The sequence below is a fragment of the Ceratotherium simum genome, chromosome 22, assembly GCF_057802395.1.
Source record: "Ceratotherium simum simum isolate JZ-2026a chromosome 22, ASM5780239v1, whole genome shotgun sequence".
NCBI classification, from domain to species: domain Eukaryota; kingdom Metazoa; phylum Chordata; class Mammalia; order Perissodactyla; family Rhinocerotidae; genus Ceratotherium; species Ceratotherium simum.
Genome location: NC_141921.1, coordinates 29,071,360 through 29,095,978, shown reverse-complemented (window position 1 = coordinate 29,095,978; position 24,619 = coordinate 29,071,360). Strand labels below are relative to the sequence as shown.

General features: G+C 38.8%; 1 protein-coding gene across 8 annotated transcripts in view; it reads left to right on the top strand.

Annotated features, from left to right (window-relative positions):
• Positions 1-24,619, top strand: part of PHACTR4 (phosphatase and actin regulator 4) — a 107,708-nt gene that overhangs the window by 72,392 nt on the left and 10,697 nt on the right. For 6 of the 8 annotated variants that reach the window (XM_014784054.2, XM_087446446.1, XM_087446443.1 and 3 more), the window contains 7 exons: positions 7,559-7,732; positions 8,524-8,604; positions 12,422-12,586; positions 13,102-13,476; positions 16,934-17,534; positions 19,218-19,405; positions 20,429-20,582. In XM_014784054.2, coding sequence (XP_014639540.1) covers positions 7,559-7,732; positions 8,524-8,604; positions 12,422-12,586; positions 13,102-13,476; positions 16,934-17,534; positions 19,218-19,405; positions 20,429-20,582 — 1,738 coding nt within the window. Of the gene's footprint in view, positions 1-6,590; positions 6,619-7,558; positions 7,733-8,523; positions 8,605-12,421; positions 12,587-13,101; positions 13,477-16,933; positions 17,535-19,217; positions 19,406-20,428; positions 20,583-24,619 lie in introns of all 8 variants that reach the window. The other 2 variants (XM_087446448.1, XM_087446445.1) reach the window with 2 other exon arrangements.

The following is a 24,619-nucleotide window of genomic DNA, read 5'->3' as shown; positions in this document are numbered from 1 at the left end:
GGGGCTTTGGGGGAAAAAAAGGAGGAGGATTGGCAATAGATGTTAGCTCAGAGCCAGTCTTCCTCAGCAAAAAGAGGAGGATTAGGACGGATGTTAGCTCAGGGCTGATCTTCCTCACAAAAAAAAAAGAAACCTAACTTTGGAATTTGTACTCTTTATAAAATTTGGTATTGTACTCTTTATAAATTTTGATATTGAGTGGTATTTGAGATAAATACCAAACTGTTAAAGTAAATTATATAGAGATTAATACCAATCGTCTAGGTTGTTGTAAGAATTAAATCATGTAATGTGCCAGATTTGTAAATTATATTCTAAAAACTTGTTAGTGAATGAAACCAGATGTTGTAAGATTTCAGCTTAATCTTTATTCTGAAGGCAGCATGGTCAAAAGGATCACAGACTTTGAAGTCAGAGAGACTTGGATTTGAATCCCAGCTATATCACTTATGCTGCAAGCCAATAGATAGCATCCAAAGGATGAAATATACAAAAGCAATCCAACAGGAAAAAAAAAGCCAATGAAATGACATTTAGAAATTAAATAAACAAAAAAACTCACCTGCTAACTGAAAATACAATACCCAGTGAAAATATCCTTCAAAAATGATGAAATAAAATTATCCTAGTTGCAAACACAGGATTGCAGGAAGAAATGAAGAATACCCAAAAACACAAATATCTAGGAAATAGTAAAAAATCTTGTTAAGACAACAATAATGTTTTCTGTGGTTTATTGTTATGTATTTGTAGAAGAAAATATGATAAGAACACAAAGAGTAAATAGAGTTAAAATGTAAGATTCTTGCATTGTTCAGAATATAGTAAAAGTACTAAAGTAGATTGTAACAAGTCAGGGATGCACAGAACAAATGAGACCAGTAGAAAATAAATAACAAAATGGTAGATTTAAACTCCACTGTGTCAGTAAAAACATTAAATATAAATGGAATAAACACTCTAAATTATGACAATTGTCAAACTAGATAGAAAAACAAAATCAAGGCTAAAGTGTTACTAGAGTGATAGAGGGAATTCCATGATAAAAGGGTCAATTCAACAGGAAGATATAGTAACTCTAAATGCGTATATACCTAATAACATAGCTTCAAAGTATATAAAGTAAAAACTAATAGAACTAAAAGGAGAAAGAGACAAATCCACTTTCACAGGTAGAGATGTTTACATATCTCTCTCAGTAACTGATAGAACAAGCTGACAACAAATCAGAAAGGATGTTAATGATTTGTACAACTTGATTAACCAACTTGACCTAATTGGTATGTATAGAACACTACACGCAACTGCACAGTACACTTTCTTTCCAAGAGCACATGGAACATAATATAAATCTGGAAAAAATAACTGCAAACTTTTTTATTGTTTATTTTTTAATTTTTTTTTTTAAGGAAAATTGGCTCTGAGCTAACATCTGTGCCCATCTTCTTCTACTTTGTATATGGGACGCTGCCACAGATGGCTTGATGAGCGGTGCATAGGTCCAAGCCCGGGATTCGAACCTGTGACCCCGGGCTGCCAAAGCAGAGTGCATGAACTTAACCACTACGCCACCAGGCTGGCCCCTTTATTGTTTATTTTTAATTTAAACTATATCTGAGACTAGGAAACACAGGCAAGACCCTCACAGTTCTTCTCTAGGAATACTTTGCTTGAGTAGGAAACACTGGAATGATGCCAAGATTTTCTAGTTTATTTTTCTTCAGCAAAGAAGTAGGTTACAGGCAGAGAATGTCTGCCTGTCTCTTCTAACATGCGTAAAATTTCCAGATAATAATCCGGGTTGGGTTTAACAAACCTGATTGATCATAAGAATCACCTGGGAAGATTTTTGAAGCTAGATTCCTACATCTCGCCTCCTGGAGATTCTGTATTTTGAAAAGGCACCTGGGCTGATTTCAGAGATTTGAACAGATATGGGAGTCACTGAAATAATGTTCTGTTTATAATGGAAAGTGGGGAGGAGAGATGGGGGGTGTGGAGAATATAAGAATATACATGAATGAATTTGGGATAATAACTGGGTCAGGGCTGGGTGTGGCCGAACCCCGCTGCATGAGGCAAGAGGCATATCCACTTCTAAAACTTTTATAAACATGAAAATTAAACACATCTGCATAAAGCATCAAAGAAAAAAGTTGCTGCTGTCTTTGCTTTTTGTATTCAATGACTTTCTTTACATAAAGCAAGAGGAGGGCTATTCTTAGCAATAGATATGTTAGCAGATACATTCTTTTTTGTGTATGAGGAAGATTGGCTCTGAGCTAGCATCTGCTGCCAATCTTCCTCTTTTTTTTTTTTTTTTTTTTTGATTGAGGAAGAATGGCCTTGAGCTAACATCTGTGCCAATCTTCCTTTGTTTTGTATATGGGACACTGCCACAGCACACCGTGATGATCGGTGTGTAAGCCATCATCAGATCTTGATGGTCCAAACCCGAGAACCCCGGGCCGCCGAAGCAGAGTGTGCAAACTTAACTGCTATACCACCAGGCTGGCCCCCAGATACATTCATTTTTATCATAAGCTCTTGGTATTTTCCATGTGTGATAACTGTTTTTTTTAAATAAATGACTCGCATCTTTAAAAAAAATTTTTTTTTTTATCTTTTGACCCCTTCACCCATTTCTCCCACTCCCTGCCCCCTACCTCAGGCAATTACCAATCTTCTCTGTATTTATGAGCTTGGTTATTTTTTTTTATTTTTTTAAGATTCCGTATATAAGAGATTGATCCTGCAGTATATGTCTTTCTCTGTCTGAATTGTTTCACTTAGCGTAAGGCCCTCGAGGTCCATCCGTGTTGTCACAAATGGCAAGATTTCGTTCTTTTGATGGCTGAGTGATATTACTCTGTGTGTGTGTGTGTGTGTGTGTGTGTGTGTGTATACCATTTCTTTATGCATTCATCCATCTGTGGACACTTGGGTTGTTTCCATATCTAGGCTATTGTAAATAATGCTGCAGTGAACATGGGTATACATAGCATATATCTTTTCAAGTTATTGTTTTCATTTTCTTCAGGTAAATACCCAGAAATGGAATTGCTGGATCATATGGTAGTTCTATTTTTAATTTTTTGAGGAACCTCCATGTTTTCCGTAGTGGCTGCACCAATTTACATTCCTCCCGGCAGTGCACAAGGGTTCCCTTTTCTCCACATCCTCGCCAACACTTATATATTTTTGATAATAGCCATTCTAACAGGTGTAAGATGATATCTCATTGCAGTTTTGATTTGCATTTCCCTGAGGATTAATGATGTTGAGGATCTTTTCATGTATGTGTTGGCCATCTATATGTCTTCTTTGGAAAAATGTCTATTTAGATCTTTTACCCATTTTTTTTTTAATTTTATTTATTTATTTGTTCCCCCAAAGTCCCAGTAGATAGTTGTATGTCATAGCTGCACATCCTTCTAGTTGCTGTATGTGGGACTCGGCCCCAGCATGGCTGGAGAAGCGGTGTGTAGGTGCGCACCTGGGATCTGAACCCGGCGGAGCGCACGCACTTAACCACTAAGCCACGGGACCGGCCCATTCTACCCATTTTTTAAACTGGTTTTTTTGCTATTGAGATGTTTGAATTCTTCATATATTTTGGATATTAACCCCTTATCAGATATATGATTTGCAAATATTTTTTTCCCATTCAGTAGATTGCCTTTCTGTTTTGCTGATGGTTTCCTTTGCTGTGGAAAAGCTTTTTAGTTTGATGTAGTCCCACTTGTTTATTTCCACTTGTAAATCATTGCCAAGACCTATGTCAAGGAGCTTACCGCTATGTTTTCTTCTAGGAGTTTTATGGTTTTAAGTCTTACATTCAAGTCGTTCATCTATGTTGAGTTAATTTTTGTGTATGGTGTAAGAATAGCGGTCTGGTTTCATTCTTTTGCATGTCTAGTTTTCCCAGCACTGTTTATTGAAGAGACTATCCTTTCCTCACTGTATATCCTTGGCTCCCTTGTCATAAATTAATTGACAGTATATGCATGGGTTTATTTCTGGGCTTTCTGTTCTCTTCCGTTGATCTATATGTCTGTTTTTATGCCAATACTACACTGTTTTAATTTCCGTAGATTTGTAGTATAGTTTGAAATCAGGGAGCATGATGCCTCCAGCTTTGTTCCTCCTCAAGATTGCTTTGGCTATTTGAGGTCTTTTGTGGTTCCATACAAATTTTAGAATTGTTTGTTCTATTTCTGTGAAAAATACTATTGGAATTTTGATAGAGAGTGCATTGAATCTGATTGCTTTGGGTGGTATGAACATTTTAACCATATTAATTCTTCCAATCCATTAGCACAGAATATCTTTCCATTTATTTGTGTCATCTTCAATTTCTTTCCTTAGTGTCTTGTAGTTTTCAGTATACAGATCTTTCACCTCCTTGGTTAAATTTATTCCTAGGTATTTTATTCTTTTTGATACAATTGGAAATGGGATTGTTTTCTTAATTTCTGTTTCTGATAGTTCGTTATTAACGTATAGAAACACAGCAGAGTTTTGTGTATTGATTTTGTATCCTGCAACATTACTGAATTTGTTTATTAGTTCTAGGAGTTTTTTTGATGGAGTCTTTAGGGTTTTCTGTATATAATATCACGTCATCTGCAAATAGTGACAGTTTTACTTCTTCCTTTCTAATTTGGATGCCTTTTATTTCTTTTTCTTGCCCAGTTGCTCTGGCTAGGACTTCCAATACTGTGTTGCATAAAAGTGGCAAGAGGGGTCATCCTTGTCTTGTTCCTGATCTTAGAGGAGAAGCTTTCAGCTTTTCACTACGGAGTGTGATGTTAGCTACGGGCTTGTCATATATGGCCTGTATTATGTTGAGGTATAGTCCCTTTGTACAGGCTTTGTTGAGAGTTTTTACTGTAAATGAATGTTGAATTTTGTCAAATGCTTTTTCTGCATCTATTGAGATGATCATGTGATTTTTATCCTTCATTTTGTTAACGTGGTGTATCACAACTTTTTAAGATAAACTGAACTTGTTTTGAGTTCATATGCTGGCAGGCATAAATATGTTTGAAAGGATATCAAGATTTTGTTGTTTTGAATGTATAAGAAAAAGAGGACACATAAATGTATTGTTCAATATAATGAAGAATTAAAAGAGATGAACTAAGTCCTACTTTAGAAAGTGATTAGATATCTGAGAAGATAGTGGAAGCAGGCATGATTGGCTATATTTCATTTAAGGACTTGACAGACAGGAGCTTTTCTGTGAATATGTTAACAACTAACATTCCTAAAGCTTTTTGGCTATTTTTCTTTGTAAAAGCATCACATAGCACTAATACCTCTTCTTTCATATTGTTAGTCTGGTTTTGTTTTTCATTGTTTTTTTTTTTTCTTTTTCTTTTTTTGGATATTATCTTCCCTGTTACTTTTAAACAAAGTCATTTTCCTGTGTTTCTTTTGGAACCGAATGAAGTTCACTCAGTGGGTGGGTTAGCAGGAGATTTAAAGTTTCAGTCCTTCCTTGCCTCTTCAAGTAAGGCTACTATTTGAGAATGAACAGCTTATTGTACTTGACTCCATTTCTGAAAGCATTATCATTAACATGTATTAAATATTGTGATATTATGAATGCTCTGAAATGTCTTCAGGTCTCATTGACATTCTGTAGTTGGGAGAATACTGTCTTAGTTAAAGCACTAACTCTTAAAAGCAATACCATGTGTTCACTATAGTGCCACTCTTGGGGGTCTATCCCAGGGTACCATTGAGGGGAAATTGTTATGGCAGGAGTTCTTCTAATGTCTCTGGCAACTAAACTCTTAAAAATATGGTCCAAGGCCACCCCCAGTGGCCTAGTGGTTCAGTTTGGTGGCCTGGGTTCAGTTCCCAGGTGTGGACCTACGCCACTCATCTGTCAGTGGCAATGCCGTGGTGGCAGCTCACATACAAAAGAGGAAGATTGGCAGCGGATGTTAGCTCAGGGCAAATCTTCCTCAGCAAAAAAAAATATATATGGTCCAGTGTTATAGTCAGATTCTGTTGCATTTCATATAAAGAATTAAAGCAGCTGAGACCCAGGATGCCCATGAATAAATCATGCAACTAGGAAGAAAAGAGTCACTGTCCTGTGTTATCCTGATCTGTTACACTTCAGTCACCAGGACCCTGTGGTTTGCCTAATAATAGGCAAATAATAATAATTCATCAACAGTCATTGCGGCAGTCACTCTGGTAATTATGATTGTGTAAAACTGACCTTTATCAATGGACTTCCCTAGACACATGTCTATGAACTGAAAGAAGATTGAATTTGACAAGTATTTCTGAAAAAGAAAAAAAATTGATGCTTGTTGATTGTGTATTTTCTCTTATGAAAAAATATCCACCATAGCAAAAGAAGAGATTTTTTTAGTGCATATATTATACCCTTTTATCTCCACCCCCAAAAAGCGTTATTTGCCTCACATGTGAATTGTTTACAATAAACATGTTAACTTATTACATGCGATTATATAATATGTGATCCGTGATGTATTTCTATAAAGTAAAGGTTCCACTTTAATTCCAGGACTGTTACTCCACATGACTCTTTTTTTCTTCTCCTCTAGACTCCTCCAGAGAACCCTGGGACAGTAGGTGGAGTGCAAAGCTGTATTGTGTTGCCTTCCTGCTTTTTTTGTTGCCTTCCTGCCTTTTTTTTATTATTTTTGGCCCAGTCTTGGCTGCTCCTTTCTCTACCACTAAAGCTAACTAAACCCTGCATGTGTGGTCATTATGAGGGACTCATGGCCTTTCATTTCAATCCCGCACATTTATCATGTCACTTATATTTCTTGTCAGATCCTTAAAATCAGAATTGTCCCTAAAGCAATATTGTGGTAGGCACTGGAATCTCACCTTTACTTTCCAAAAAGATTTCCCTCCATTTTAAAGCACTCTCTTTCTAATGTCCATGCCCCCTACCCCAAGCCCCTTCCAGTGCTCCAGAATTACCTGGGGTCTTTTTTGTGAAGGGAGAAAATGATTGATAAACAGATACAAGTAAGATATTAACACTTAAGGTGTAACCCCCTCCCTGAATTTTTTATATTCCGAAAGAGGAGGGCAATGTTTAACAGAGAATAATGACTCACTCACTAACGGTGGAATTCCCTGCTTCAGTGACACGGGAGATAGTAGTGTTAGGTGTGAAAGACCTTCCCCCGAGGACGAAAATGGCAACAGCAGTAACCTGCATTGAGGCAAGATCCCATGCATATTGGAAAAACATCCACATTTGTGTGTGTGTGTACCTTTAAGAAATTTTGAACTGGTTTTGATCATCTCATTGAATTTTTGTCCTAAAATGATGTCAGCTTGGTTTGGTTCCTTTTCCTCCTTAGTAAAGTATCTGTTAGAGATTTTGATGTTTGATGTGTCCATGTGATGTCAAGGGGTCTGACTGTCTGCATGATTGTTTATCATTGCTCTGATCCTTTCCAACTACCACAGGAAGAGAGGGGAAGGGACATTTTCGAGATTATGCTGAAATAATAAATTGGCTCTCCTCTTCCCTCTCTGTCTCACCATGCAACAGAGGAAGCAGGCCAGCCCACTGCAGACCCAGGCATGGTCATGGACAGTGTGGAAGCAGGAGACACGACACCTCCCACCAAAAGGAAGAGCAAGTTCTCGGGCTTTGGCAAGATCTTCAAGCCCTGGAAATGGCGGAAAAAAAAAAGTAGTGATAAATTCAAAGAGACATCAGAAGGTGAGATATTAAGATTTAAATATATGTTCTGAGTTAAAAAGTTCACTATTTTGGAAGTACCTAACTTTTTCATTCTCTTCCCAAGCTTCTATAGCCCCCTATTTGAAGAGGGAATTAAATCTTTTAGAATTAAAAAACCAAGTGATCATTCACTAAGCCTTATATTCTATAGCCTCATTTCCACGTTGGTGTTTTGATGGGATTAAAGTTTATCTATTGAGGGGTGAATGGAATTCCTGAACTCTGTAGCAAATCTAAGATGCTTCTTTTTTTCTACTGTGGCCACTTCCTCCTAGAGAAAGGTCATCCATAAATACCTTATTATTGAAATTTCAATTAAAAAAGAGAAAGCTAAAATTATATAAGCTCATTTGGGAACTGATACTTTCCCAATAGCCCAAGATATAAAAGAAATTAGGGGCCGGCCCCGTGGCTTAGCGGTTAAGTGCATGTGCTCCACTACTGGCGACCCGGGTTCGGATCCCGGGCGCACACCAACGCACCGCCTCTCTAGCCATGCTGAGGCCGTGTCCCACATACAGCAACTAGAAGGATATGCAGCTATGACATACAACTACCTACTGGGGCTTTGGGGGGAAAATAAATAAAGAAATAAAATTATAAAAAAAAAAGAAGAAATTAAGTTTTAATTTGACTTTAGTTTTCCTGTTCTTTTGTTTCCTAAGACTAGAAAATCGAACCACTTTATTCTTTTACTTGTGGAATTAGAATGCTTAAAGTTGACCTTTAACTGCCACATGTTTAAGTGCTGTTTTCCAATTTAATGTTAGTTTTAGAGCGAAAAATATCTATGCGAAAACCGAGAGAAGAGCTGGTTAAAAGAGGGGTCCTGTTGGAAGACTCTGAGCAGGGTGAGTTTGCAAATAAATAGCACATGCCTGTCTCTGTATACTTGGTCTTTGGTTCTGACTAGGTATTTGAATTTTCTTTCTTCATTTTGTTATTGCTGTTATTGGGGGAAGAAGGGGAGCTTTTAAAAAAAACTGTTCATGGGGCCAGCCCGGTGGCGTAAGCGGTTAAGTGCACGTGCTCCGCTGCGGCAGCCCGGGGTTCGCTGGTTCGGATCCCGGGCGCGCACTGATGCACCGCTTGGCAAGCCATGCCGTGGCGGCATCCCATGTAAAGTAGAGGAAGATGGGCACGGATGTTAGCCCAGGGCCAGTCTTCCTCAGCAAAAAAGAGGAGGATTGGCATTGGATGTTAGCTCAGGGCTGGTCCTCCTCACCAAAAAAAAAAAAAAAACTGTTCAAGCATCTAGAATATATTAAAAAAAGAAAAAAATTCAATAGAAAAGTCTATAAAGACATTGGACAGTTCACTAAAGAGTACAAACAAATGCCCAGTAAACAAATTAAAAAGGTATGTTTTTTTACTTAATTAGTAATTCCCCCCACCCCCAAAGCCCCCGTAGATAGTTGTATGTCATAGCTGCACATCCTTCTAGTTGCTGTATGTGGGACTCGGCCTCAGCATGGCCGGAGAAGCAGTGCGTCTGTGCGCGCCCGGGATAGAACCCGGGCTGCCAGTAGCGGAGCGCGCACTTAACCGCTAAGCCACGGGGCCGGCCCTGCTTAATCAGTAATAAAGGAATACAAATTCAAACCAAAATAAAATAACCCTACATAAAAACTAGAAAGCCTAAAATTAATCAAACAACCAAGAACAAGAGTTGGTGATGGTGTGAAATAAGTGGTATTCACATAAAACTATTAGTGGAAGTGTTAAAATAGAATAATCACCTTGAAAAACAGTTTAGCATAATCTTTGAAAGCTGGAGATATGTAAACCTATGTGCAAGTATGTCCAGTCCTTGGTGTATACTCAACAAAAATGTGTATACATATGTATCGAGACATGTACAAGTATGCTCCTAGCAGCAGTATTTACTAACAATGGAGCAAAACTGCAAACAACCCAAATGTCCATCAATAGTAAAATATATAAATAACTTGTGGTACATTTCTAAAATGAAATATTATACAGCAGTGAAAACAAACTACACCTACCTGCTGTAATATGAATCTCATAAGTAATATTGAGCAATTTAAATCAGTCATGAAAGAATATATATTGTATCATTTCTATAAATGTAAAGGAAAAACAGGCAGTAATGAACTACAGTGTTTGGAGATGCATGCTTAAGTGGTTAAACTATAATCAAAACACAAAGAAAGGACTATTACAAGAGTTAGGAAAGTGATTGCTTTGTTGAGGAAGGAGAGGTATGTTACTAGGGAGAGAGGGAGGCTTCTCAGGAGTCTGGAGACATTTTATTTCTTAATGTCCATGATGATCACACAAATTTTCTTGTAATATTTCATTGAAATTTACATTTATGTTTTGAACATTTTTTTTTCTCTACTGGTGTTATACTTGACAATGAAAAAACTAAATAATAATAAGATATTTCTATAGAATTCAATGCCTTACCCTCTATATTTGATTTATTTAAGGAAGGCAAATATTTTTGTGGGAATGAAAATATCTAACGAAGGAAAAATATTAAAACATAAGTGAAAATAACTGATTTTTTTAAGGAATCTCAAACTTAGGGGTATAAATAAGAAGTGATTTTATTTCTTCTGATAATTACCTCCTAATTTCCTATATGAAAATCCATTTTCCTGCTGGGGGTAGGGGAGAACTGTTTGTGCGCTTCCTTCCAAGTTTCTGCCGTATCTGGCTGTGGTCTTGAACTCTGAAACTGAGTGACTGGTGAAGGATCTGTGGGGCAGACATTCTCAGTCTCTCTGTACATCTTCAGCTTTGTGCTAGCTGCAGTGCTGTGTGTCATTTCCTCTTTTTTGACCAAATTTGTCCCCATGCCTGTACTGCTGCCCTAGTCTTCTATTTGTCTGTAATAAAAATCATGTTTTGGTATTTCAACAATCATTGCCAGTTTAGTAATGTCAGGACTTTCTCCAATGTGTGACTTTTATGAAGCAGCTTATCAGAAGAGTAAGACTATAGTATATTGGTTACATTTCATTTCTCTTCATTAGTGTTACTTTGTGTGAGACAAAATCTGAAAGCCAAGTTTTAAAAATATATCCTTTGGACAATGGGAGAAAGGAATCAAACTGATGGAGTATTATACTTCTTAGATTTTAAATCATGTGAATGTATTGCTTATTTGCAAAATTTAATTAAATTATGTATGTTGAAGCTTTATTATCTCAACTGTGTAAAAACTAAGCAGAGAAAACAAGCTTGAAGGAAAAATAGTAAAATATTATTAGCATTGGTTACTTCTGGATGTTGGGATGGAAATATGGGGGAGTTTTTTCTTTCTATTATTCTGAATTTTCTATATGATTAGTTATGAGCATGTATAACTTTTGTTTTTTCATAAGTCTGTTTTGTACCGTAGGACACAAAACCTAGGTATTTAGGTGGTTAATTACAATTATAGTGCCTCTGCTGCAGCACCTCTGGCCCTTGTGTTTTTGGTATAGCCATTCCTCACCCCATGCCCTCTCCTGCCTCTCACCTTTCTTGCTCACACACCACAAACCTCATACGCTTCTTTCTTGTTCAGTCTCTTTTGTCCTGTGCTTCCTATTGGCTCTTGATCCAAGTTGTTTTTAGCCTACAAGCTCAAAGGCCCAATTAATAAAGGAGTTACAGCCATTTGACAAGATGCCACTCTGCTAACCAGAGAATTGACCTAAGCTTTATTCTGTAAGAAGAAACTCAGAGGTGCACCGTAGGGCCTGAGTCCCATCCTCCTCACAGTTCTCAGAGTTAACCTTCTAAAAGATCAGATCAGATCAGATCTCTCTCCTACTTTAATTTATTGGCTTCCTATTACCCACAAGATTCAGTCCAGGCTCTTTTACATGGTATTTGTATCCTTCATAGCCCAGCTCTTGCCTGCCTCTCCAGTCCTATCCATAGCTATTTCTTTTTTTTTTTTTAAAGATTTTATTTATTTATTTTTCCCCCCAAGGCCCCAGTAGATAGTTGTATGTCATAGTTGCACATCCTTCTAGTTGCGTATGTGGGACGTGGTCTCAGCATGGCCGGAGAAGCGGTGCGTCAGTGCGCAACCGGGATCCGAACCCGGGCTGCCAGCAGCGGAGCGCGCGCACTTAACCACCAAGCCACGGGGCCAGCCCTCCATAGCTATTTCTTATGTGCATCTGTTCTTCTGCCAGACCAAACTAGTTGCCAGTTCCCAAACATGTCGAATAATTGCGCCCCTTCATACATGCTATTCCTTCTTCCTAAATAGACTGTTTTTCCTCATCTTGTCATTGGTGTGGTAGGCTCCTACTCCTCGTTTATGGCCCAGTTTAGCTACCACTTTTCTGTGAAGCTTTCCTTACCCCATTCCCACCTCAAGAGAGTCGTTTCATCTTTATTCCTGCCACATCACTTCATCCATTATAGCTCTTTACATTTAACATTGTAAATACTTATGTATAATAAGTCTCTCTTATTTATGTAGCAAGGTACCTGGCACATAATAGGCAATCAGATGGTTATTGGAAGAAGGAATTACTTGTTTCCATTACTACTATAAAGATCTAAATAATCTAGATCTAAATAATAAGCTAAAACAGGAAGAGGTGGAAAGCAGATGAGAGAGGTTAGAAATCACCAGCTCTTCTCCCTGTCTGACCATGCCAGTTCCGTCAGTTTGCTCTTTCTGTTTTGATCTCGCAGGTGATGAGGATCCAGGGAAGTTGAGCCATGCCGTGTTAAAGAATGGCCATACCACTCCCATAGGGAGTGCTGGATCTTCTAGTCCAGTCCAAGTAGAGGAAGAGCCAGGAAGAATAGCAAGTCTTAGGAAACCTGTTCCAGAAGAGGACCCAAAGAAGCGACTAGGTAAGAAACTTTGGATTGTTGAGTTTAAGAGCCATGGATTAGTCATTCTCCTTTATCTCAAGGGTTTGCAAGAGAGCCAGCAGAGATGTAAAATTCAGAGGGAATTGTCTTCTCCTCTAGCAATTTCTCAACTAGTTGCAACTTTAAGTGGAATTTCCCCCCTCTCATTCTTGCATTCACAAGATACCTAAATTTGTGATTCTCAAGAGCAGAAGAGGATGTTAAAATCTGATACCTGTAGGACTTTGCCAAGCTATACATTCCTCCTCCTCTACCCAAGGGATTTTGATGTGCCTCTCCAGTGGCCTGGCTCTTATATGAAGAATCACTACCATAACGAGCCTCTCTTACTGATTGAGAAAGTGTCATATACCTTAAGTATGTTGAGGTTGGGAAACCTTTGCCTGTAAACTAATCTATAAATTAAATAATTGATGAAATTGACTGTAAGTCTGTAGATGTATTAGCTTTTTTGTCTTGTTACTCTCTTCTCTTTTACGTCTGTTATTACACAGGCTCAACTGGAAGCCAACATAATTCTGAAGCAGAGTCCGTTCCTGAGAATGCACCCAAACAGCCTTTGCTTCCCCCTAAAAGACCCTTGTCCTCTTCTCACGAAGCACATGAAGAACAAGCAGAGGATGCCCCCTCCTCTGGCAGCACGGCAAGGTCCATCTCCTCCGCCACCACCGCCACAGCACCTGCTGCCACGAACCTAGCAAAAACTGTTAACTCCTCTGTCCCCCCTTCCCCAGCACCCAGGACTCTACCTGCTGCTCCTGCCAGCACTAACACTACTGGTACCCCAAGCCTCACTCATACGGTCCCTGCCAAGCAGCCCCCTGTCCCTCCCCCTAAACCAGCTCACAGAAATAGCAACCCTGTCATTGGTAAGTAAGTCTTTAGGTTTCCATTGTTTTGGATTTGGTTTGGTTTTGGATGGTTGTGTTATTGGATAACTGGTACAATACTGATTTGGTCTGTGAGAGAGTTCATATCTTGTCCCTTTGAATGCCCTCAATATAGAGAAAAGACTTAAAAATGAGGCAGATGGCTAGGAATGGAAACAGGCTGGGATCAGATGTCACAAAAGATAGTTTCAAGTTTGGGGAGATTAATATATATTTTCCTAAAGCAGTGTTTCTGAAATACTGTTGGTAGGTAGGGGACTAGACATGTGAAGACCACAACAGGTTTGACCTGCATGGAGAAAAGTGTTTTTTTTTTTTAACCTACTTTAAACTGCCAATGCCTTCCTTCAGCATAAACCCAATAGATAAAAAGATGATTGTATAGATGCCAGTGTAACTTGTGATTCAGTGTCTAGCATAATATCTTCATGCGGAACTGCAAAAGATATTATTTAAAGTGTCCTGATAAAATCATGTTTTATCTTGGGAGAGTTAAGAATGCTACGCTTAATAGAATAAGTGGTGGAAGAGAGAAAGCAGGGAAGATAACCAGTAAATTTTTATTGGTTTAGGAAAATTTTTATATTTACATGAAGTCCTATTTAGGTCTGTTTTCTTTACATAAATGCACACCTTCTTAGAGAATTTTCAAGAAAAGGAGGAGAGGAAGGAAGGTAGTTTTTCAGGAAAAACGATCGTAGGCTTAGTACTGCTTAAAGTTCGTTTTAATGATCGAATGGAGGAATAAAATATGTTCATTAAATGGCTAATACCACCAAGTCATGTGAGGTGACTAGAACTGTGAAAAACAGGCTTAGAATTCATTGTGTGCATGACAGGTTGGAGTAGCTTGATAAAAGCAGGATGAAGGTTATTATTATCACCACCTTGGATGGTTAGTGCCGTATTGACTTATGTCTGAGAAACTTGAGAAGCTTTCATATACTTATTTTTCCAAACCTCTTTGTGAAGTGGGAAACTGATTTTATCTATTATATAGTGAAGGCAATTAGAACATGAAGAAATTGTGACTCACTCAAGGCTGCAGTTAGTGAGAGATAGAAACCAAACATAGGCTTTTCAACTGTCGAGTGCAGACCTCTGTCCTGTACATCTGTGTCCTCAAACTGTTGTCTAACAGGTGTTATCACGATCACCCGGAGGGCTTGGTAAAATACAGATTGCTCAGCCCTGCCCTTAGAGTTTCTGATTCAGTAAGTCTGGGTAGGGCCTGAGAATTTGCATTTCTCATAAGTTCCCAGATGATGCTGATGCTGCCTATGTGGGGACCACACATTGAGAACCACTGCGCTAAGCAATAGTGCTCCACCCTTTCAGGGTAAGACAACATAAAAAATGGTAATGTGTAGTATACCCTGGGCTAACCTGCAGAGGGCCAAAGGTGAATAGCCCAACTGAGGGATGAGTAGTCCTCAGCAGAAGGAGAAAAATAGGACCATTCACAGAGTTTTTATTGAGGTTAAATAGATTTGATTTAAAGGACTATCCTTTGTTCTGAAATTATGACCTTCCTAATTCTTTGATGTTAAAAGGCTATTTTTTTCATGAAAGGATTATGTTCATAAATAGTTTACTAAATATCAAACCTTACTTAAGAGTATTAAAAATTGACAACCTGAGGTTGGTTGAGAATTTCTTTTTAATTATGTTGGTCCCTGAAATCCAAACTTTGGAAACCACTGCTTTAGGCATTGCTGTCTACTAATAGGCATAACAGTATTAGGACTAAAGACTAATTAGGGATATTAGGACTAAGGAAGGACCACCATAAATAACCAAACAGAAGAAGGGAATTTGTAACCCCTCCAACGAACATTCTGGCATCTTTCCCACAGAACTACAGCCAGATGCTGTTGTCAGGGTATATGTACCAGCGTTCACTTCCTTAACATCTTTAGGTGTACGTTTTCCTTAAATTACCTTTAAATTTACCCTATTAATTCAAACGTTAAGATACTCAAATTTGGTCTTGCTGGTGGTGGGTTTTGTTGTAGATGAAATAGCTAACTGCTGTTTTTTAGAGAGGCAGCGAAAGTCTGTTTTATTACCAAAAATATCTCTTTCATTGATCCTAAAATTCACATTTTTTGAATCTCTTTTCTATGTGTATGCAATATCTTTCTAGAAAGTCCTTTTAAAAATTTGCTAACGATGAGTGACATTAAAACATTATCAGATTATCTAGCCTTTTATTTTGCTGCCATTGGAATGAGATTTAGGGCAAATAAATTTTTATTTCAGGGAACCTCGAGGTGCTGCTCACTAGGTAAGACACATGGAACCATTTGAAAACAGTTGGTGGTACAAAAATAAGGGATTTGGGTAGAGGATTAGAGGCTGGTGATCAAGAGAACTACTATTTAATTATTTTGCAAGGTTGTCCCCTGGATGATGTAATGATCCACTTCTTAAAGTCCATTTGGAGCACTCCAAAGGGGCTTTGCTGAATCAACACCTGAGTCATTGTGGGCTTTGGGGGATCACATAGGGATATATACTGTCATGATATAGGATAGGGGCCTCTCATCTAATAAACATATATTGAGGACCCGTTATGTGCCAGGCACTGTGCCAATCCTGTGGGTATGCTGATAGAGGCAAGGGTTACCGTGTCATCAAGGAGCCCATAGTGTAGTGGGAAGCAGAGATTGGGGGGTTGGGCATAAAGGACAACAAGAGGTGTGGACATTAATAAAAATGAAAGACAGTGGGATCCAGGGAATGGAGCCTAATAACAAGACCTGGGAACTAGCTGAGCCCTTGCCAGTTTATAGTATGATCTTGGGCAAGCCACCTAACTTCTGTGGCTTCAGTTTTTCCTTCTATAAAATAGTAAAGATAGTCTCTTATATAAGGAGAATATGAAGTCAAAGATAGAAAAGCACTTTGATTTCTTCAAAGGCCTTTGCATTTGCTATAAAAAGCCAAGATGTCATTATTGATAGTTTCATAATAGAGTTGAGATATCCAGATATCATTCTTTATCAAGATATGGTAACAATGCCTGATAGTGTTTGTTTTTTTATTGCCATCTGCATGTTTAGATTTTAATGGATTACTGTTAGACAAAAGAACTTATTATTCACATTTTTTCTCTCTATTCATATTAACTTTATCTACACCAAGATCAAGTCATAAAAAGTTATCGTATCTATTATCACAGCAAAGAAGAAATTTCTCATCAGAATATTAAGGTAGTAGTCTTTCTACACCTCTATACATTTATTAGGCCTTCTAGATATTTAAATATAAATTTTGTTTCGGGACAAGATATCTAGGAAATGGCAAAGCCATGAAATGGTATAATTTGCCTGAAAGATTAAGATTGAGCTCAGCTCTAATTCTAGGCCCTGGGCTGGCCCCTCAAAGCATTGTAAAACCATCTTAAATTGAGATGTTGCTCTCTCTTTTCCAGCTGAACTATCCCAAGCAATAAACAGTGGTACGATGTTATCAAAACCATCCCCACCCTTACCACCTAAGAGAGGTATTCCATCAACCTTGGTACCCACCTTGGAGTCTTCCGCTGCCGCTGCCACCACAAAATCACCAAGTGATCAGAAAGAGAAGAGCACGTGCTCTGTGGGCTCCGAACCACTGCTGATGATCCCACCTCCCTCTCCATCCCCCCCACTTCCTACTCATATACCTCCAGAACCCCCACAGTCACCTCCATTCTCTGCTAAGACTTTTCAAGTTGTGCCAGAAATTGAGTTTCCACCTTCCTTAGACCTACCCCAGGAGGTTCCCCAGCCGGAAGATCAGAAAAAGGAAGTACCTAAGAGGATGTTGGACCACAGCTTTGGGGAGCCCCATGTACCACCTAGGCTGCCCCCAGTCCCACTGCATATTCGAATCCAGCAGGCCTTGACCAGCCCACTTCCCGTGACTCCTCCCTTGGAGGGCTCTCATAGAGCCCACTCGTTGCTCTTCGAGAACAGTGACAACTTTTCTGAGGACAGCAGTACCCTGGGTCGGACCAGGTCACTTCCCATCACTATTGAAATGCTGAAAGTGTGAGTGCCTTTAAAGCTTGCCTCTTGTTTCCTCTTCTTTTCTCTAGGTAGTCCTTCTTGGAAAAAAACTACTTACAAAAGAAAATGTGAATAAATTTAAGAAAAATACTCAACAAATAGGACACATTCTAGAATTTGGACTTTATTTACCCTCTTGATTCCTATAACATTGTTTCCATGGCATAAGTTTCCATGATGATACAAATATTATAAATTTGTGTACTTGAAAATTAAAGCCCCTATATTTTTTGTGTGATACAAGGGAAGCAGCGTAACATGGTGCTTGAAATCATTGACCTTGGAGTAAGATAGCTCTGAGTTCAAATCCCAGCTCTACCTCTTATTTATTAGCTTGTAGCCGTGTATGTTACTTAACCTTTCTGCTCTTTAGTTGTCTTATCCGTAAACAGGAATAATACCTACCTCATAGGCTTAAGAGAATGAAATTAGACAATTCTGAAAGCACTAGTGCCTGGCACATAAACTTGGTAGAGAGGGACAGAGAGAAGTCTAGAGAAAAAGAAGGGAGTTCTGGGGCTGGCCCGGTGGCACAAGTGGGTAAGTGCACGCACTCAGCTGCGGCAGCCCAGGGTTCGCCAGTTCGGATTCCGGGCGCGCACCGACGCACTGCTTGGCAAGCCATGCTGTGGCAGCATCCCATATAAAGTGGAGGAAGATGGGCACGGATGTTAGCCCAGGGCCAGTCTTCCTCAACAAAAAAAGAAAAAAAAGAGAGAGAGAGAGGAGGATTGGCAGATGTTAACACAGGGCTGATCTCCTCACAAAAAAAAAAACAGAAGGGAGTTCTGAAAGACAGCTCAGTATTTCAGCCCCATAGACTAGAACTAGTCATCTTACTCTCTCCCTCATCTGGCCCCACACACTGAATCTGTCCACACCAGCATTGGTACTTATACCTACTTTGGCCGTCTTTTAAAAATTCAGACAAATTGTGACTGAAGATTAACACTTTTTGGTAAGTTGGAGATTTGCCTTACTAATTGTTATAGAATTGTTCTAGAGCTGTTGCAGCATCCTATTTATTTGTTTTGCCATAATCTTTGTGCTTGCTGGTATTATTGATTTCATGTCCTGGAAAGAGACAGTTTGGGAATTTGAAGTAGACTAAGGCATAGTTTTATGCCTCCAGAGTGTAAAGGGGGGGAGTTAGTTTTTATCTTTACTTCTCTTTGCTTCCTTGGATTAGATTATCATTTTGTCCTACTCCATTGTTAAACAAAAGGGAAATGGATTGTTTTTATTGAGTATCTTACATGAGCCAGGTACAGTGTTAGATGCTGCATAGTCTTCTCGTTTAATCAGACCAAAGCAAACTTTCATTTCACGTGTAGATCATCAGAGCTCTGTGTACCAGACACTAGTGCATTCTAGAATTTGTCTATTTCATTCTCACAAAAAGCGATGAGGTAGGTATCATTCCCATTTACAGAAAAGTTAACTAACTTACAAGCTAGTAAATAAATTTGTAGAGCTGGGATTTGATCCAGAGACCTTTAGACTAAAGGTGCTAAAAAGTTTCTTAGCAAGCTTGCTAAAAGTCAAGGGAAGGAATTATAAATTACTTCATTCATGGAATTTTCCATAGTTATTCAATACTTTGCCTTGCAAATCATTTATCCTTTAAGTTTCTGGAAGGAAAATATAATTATGTTAATTTGTTAGTCCAGACGATGAAGAAGAAGAGGAGCAAACCCACCCATCTGAATTCGATGAAGATGCGGCCTCTACCTCAGTGGTTCCTAAACTACCGCAGTGTCTGCAAGAGGAGGAGGAGGAGAAGGAGAGTGATTCTGATTCAGAAGGTCCCATTCAGTACCGAGATGAAGAGGATGAAGATGAAAGCCATCATAGTAAGGGAGGGAAAAGCAAAGGAGAAAATTATTTTACAGATAAAGCTACTTACTGGTCTTAGCAAGTGTAAGATGAATGGAAACAGGTACCCTCTCCCATCGAGTCATCTGACTGACTGATGTTGGAAGCCACTGTGAAAAACTTGTCCCTGCTATGCCTGCTGTTAAAACAAACCAGTGAGAGGGAGCCAAATAGATTGAGTCAGTCAGGTTTTTATCTGTTTGTTTTTGATTTAAAAAGTTACTTACCTTGATGGTATTAAAGAATGTGGAGTAGAGGAAAGTTGGTATTTGGGCTATGTTAAAAGACAAAAGTGGGCTCCGGCCCGGTGGCGCAAGCGGTTAAGTGCACGTGCTCCACTGTGGCGGCCCAGGGTTCGCTGGTTCGGATCCCAGGTGCACACCGACGCACTGCTTGGCAAGCCATACTGTGGTGGCGTCCCATATAAAGTGGAGGAAGATGGGCATGGATGTTAGCCCAGGGCCAGTCTTCCTCAGCAAAAAAAGAGGAGGATTGGCAGATGTTAGCACAGGGCTGATCTCACAAAAAAAGACAAAAGTGATGCTCTCCTTCAGTCTAATAAACTTACTATGTTTATGGGACAAGGAAAAAAAAAAGATGTTCATGTACACAAATCTGCACATAAGGGAATCCTAATTCCCTAAAGGTAGGGAAGCAGCTTTAAGAATAGGAATCTTATGAGGTGTGCTAGTGCAAATGCCTTTATATTGTAATCCAGAGGGCTATCCCGTGTGTAGATTATCTCTCCTCAAGCAACTCTTAGTAAGGAGAAAAATATAGAGGACTAGTAGAAGGGAGAAGTTGTCTTTAGCCCATCTGAATCCATCTGGCTAAAAAGATTTTTAGATGTCTTCAGCTTTACCCCCACCTCCACGTTAGCTGGATCATTGGAGGCCAAGTAGAAAGCTGGGAGTTATGATATTGTTTGCTGAGACTCTTGCCTATCTCCAGGTAAGGTTGAGCCTTAAGCTTCTACATTTTTTTCTTTCCCGTGGATAAAGGTGCTCTGGCCAACAAAGTGAAGAGGAAAGACACACTGGCAATGAAGTTGAACCACAGACCCAGTGAACCAGAGTTGAACATGAATTCTTGGCCTCGAAAAAGCAAAGAGGAGTGGAATGAAATACGACATCAGATTGGGAACACACTGATCCGGTAGGCCTTTGCTTAGAATAGATTGATTTGATTTGATTATGCTGGTATGTGTGTTGGAGACTGACTTTGTGGTGGAGCATTCATTTATCCTTTTTTTTGTTTTTGTTTTTAGAAATAGCATAATTTTAAAAGATACATGTAGGGCCGGCCCCGTGGCTTAGAGGTTAAGTGCGCGCGCTCCGCTGCTGGCGGCCCGGGTTCGGATCCCGGGCGCGCACCGACACACCGCTTCTCCGGCCATGCTGAGGCTGAGTCCCACATACAGCAACTAGAAGGATGTGCGACTATGACATACAACTATCTACTGGGGCTTTGGGGGAAAAGAAAGAAAGAAATAAAAATTATAAAAGATACATGTACACATTCAGGTATCCTCTAAGAATTTGGAAATTAAGGAACTAGATGGCCCTCAGAGCTTTAAGCCATGAGATAGATATATCTCACAGTTTACACCAGAAGATAGACATAAATATGTTTTTTTAAAAGTTGCTAGAGAATCCAGGTGGTTTCCAGGACAGCAAGACTCCTCTGTCACTTATCCAGTTGCTCAGCAATGAGGTGCCAACCCAATTAAAGATCGCACCCATATTTTTCATTATATCTATTTCACTTGTTCCATGTAACCACCACCTTTCAAAGTGTTAGTATAATTTTCAAGTCAGCTAGAACCAAAAGATAGAGAAACTGAGTGCAGGCCAGCTTCCTGCACATGTAATACACATAGTGACCAGGTATATACACAGATGTTTGCCCATCTCAGATGTTTCTCTTGGTGGAGTGAGGAAAAGGAGGGGGAACTCTTGGCATATTCCTTACAAAATAATCAACTAAGAATATCCATTAATTAAAATATATTTTCCTCTCCTGCCTCAGACACCTGGCTTTGCTGTTGGCCAAGACGGCAATCTTAATGCAGAACTGTGGCCCTCTGAGTGTCAACGAGAGACCATCAAGTGGGGCCGGCCTCGTGGCTTAGCGGTTAAGTGCATGTGCTCCGCTACTGGCAGCCTGGGTTCGGATCCCGGGTGTGCACCGATGCACTGCTTGTCCGGCCGTGCTGAGGCGGGGTCCCACATACAGCAACTAGAAGGATGTGCAACTATGACATACAACTATCTACTGGGGCTTTGGGGAGAAAAAGGGAAAAAAAAGAGAGCATCAAGATTAGGAATTAGTTAAGAATGGGGATCTTTGATAATAGATTTCTTTTTCCTTTACTGCAAAGCCAGTTGCTCATCTTTGAGTGTTGTTTCACAGGTCATAGTCTTCTTAGAAGAGCTTGTTGGACACTAGCAATGAACAATCTGAAATTGAAATCTAAAAATACAAGAAATTAACATTTATAATACCATCAAAAATCTTTAAACATTTATAGATAAATCTGACAAAAGATTGTATAAGACGAGTACACTGAAAAGTATAAAATACTATTGAAGAAAGTAAAGAAAACCTAAATAAATGGCGAGAAATACCATATTCGTGGGTCAGGAGTCTCAGTATTATTAAGATATCAATAGAGGGCTGGCCCCATGGCTTAGTGGTTAAGTGCGCGTGCTCTGCTGCTGGTGGCCCACGTTCGGATCCCAGGCACGCACCGACGCACCGCTTCTCCGGCCATGCTGAGGCCGCGTCCCACGTACAGCAACTAGAAGGGTGTGCAACTATGACATAGAACTATCTACTGGGGCTTTGGGGGAAATAAATAAATAGATAGATAGATAGATAGATACATAAATAAATAAATAAATAAAAAGATATCAATAGAATCAGTGCAATTCCAATCAAAATACCCCCCCAGTAGGCTTTTTTTTTTAATTGAAAAACTGATTCTGAAATTCTTATGGAAATACAAAGTACATAGAATAATCAAAGCAATTATGAAAAAGAACAAGGTTAGAGGACTAACACAATCTTAAGACATATTATTAAGCTAAAGTAACTTAAACAGTATGGTATTGACATAAAGATAAATAAATCAATGGAACAAAAGAGAGAGCCCAGAAATAGATCTCCCATATATACAACACATTTTTTGACAAAGGTACAAAGACAATTTCATGGAGAAAGGATGGTCTTTTCAACAAATGGTGGTGGCACAAAAATAACTTTAATGGATGCCTTGTATCATATGCAAAAATTAACTCAAAATGGATCATAGACTTAAATGAAACTTCTAGAAGAATATGGGTTGACAAAGATTTCTCAGATGTGATTTCAAAAGCATGATTCTTAAGAGAAAAACATTGATAAATTGCACTTCATCAAAATTTAAAATTTTTGTTCTTTGAAAGACACTGTGAGGAAAACATAAAAACAAGCTACAAACTGGGAGGAAATATTTGCAAATCATGTATCTGATAAAGGTTTTATATCTAGAATATATGAAGAACTCTCCAAACTCAGTAAGAAAACAAAAACCCCAATTTTAAAGGGGAAAGGGCAAAAGATTTCAATAGACACATCACCAAAACAGATATACAGATAGCAAATAAACATATGGAAAGATGCTCAACATCATTAGTCATTATGGAAATGCAAATTAAAATCACAATGAGATACCACTGTAAGCCCAGTAGGATGGCTAAAATTGCACAACTTAAAAGACTGATAATACCAAGAGTTGCTGAGGACGAGGATCAGTTGGATTCTCATACACTGGTGGTGGTGACGTAAAATAGTAGAACTACTTTGGAAAACAATTTGTAAGTTTCTTTAAAAAATCAAACATATGATCCAGCCGTTCTGTTAGCTATTATTTGTAATAGCCAAAAGAAAATAGAAACAACCCAAATGTCCATCAGAAGGCAAATAGATGAACAAATCGTGGTATAGTCATGCAATGGAATACCACATAGCAATAAAAAAGAATGTACTATTTATAAAGCCACAACTTGGGTGGATCTCAATAATTATGCTGAGTGGAAGAAGCTAGACAGAAAGAGTACATACTGTATGATTTTACATAAAATTTTAGAAAATGAAAACTAATTTATAGTTACATAAAGCAGACCAGTGTTTGCCTGGGGGCAGGGAGGTTGAAATTACAAAAGGAAATGAGGAGATTTTGTGGCGGAGGATGTACTGGGTAGAGTTGTATCCCCCCTAAAAAGCCCTAACCTCTTGTACCTATGAATAAGACCTTATTTGGAAGGAGGGTGTATGCAGATGTAATCAAGTTACGATGAGGTCATACTAGGTTAGGGTAGGCTCTAATCCAATGACTGGTGTCCTCATAAGAAGCAGGAAATTTGGACACACACACAAATAGAGAACACTGTGTGACAACAGAGGCAGAAATTGGAGTGATGCATTTTCACACAAAAGAACACCAAGGATTGCTGGCCACCACCAAAAGCTAGGAGAGAGGCATGGAACAAATTCTGCCTCAGAGCCTTCAGAAAGAACCAGTCTTACCAACACCTTGAGTTTGGACTTCTGGCCTCCAGAACTGTGAGAGAATAAATTTGTTGTTTTAAGCCACTCCATTTCTGGTAATTTGTTACAGCAGCCCTAGACCAATGCAAGGATGGATATGTTCCTTATTATGAATGTCATGGTTTCATGGGTGTATATGTATATTAGAATATCAAATCATGCAGGTTATTGTATGTCACTTATCCCTTACAAAAGCTGGTTTTATTTTTTTAATGAACATTTAAAAAGGAAAGTCTTGTTTAGAAGGACCAAAAAAAACTTTGAAATACATAAAGAAGTTGTAAATTGTTTATAAAATGAGGCTGGAGTTTCTCTTTGCAGGCATCTAAAGCATTATTAGCATGTAGTTCAAATACTGTCTGAGAAGTATAAATTAAAGGTAAGAGATGAATAACTTTTTGATTCCAGAAGTGACAAGTTGTCATTGGTGAGTAACATCTCAGAACTGTGGATGATATAAGAAACTTCATCAAATATTTCACAGAGAGGACAGAAATTAAAATCATGGAGTTATAGAATATCACTCCAAAAGAGACAACCTCAAATTCCAGTGGTTCCTAAACCACTGGTTTAAAAACCAAAAGAGGGACATCAGAGTCATA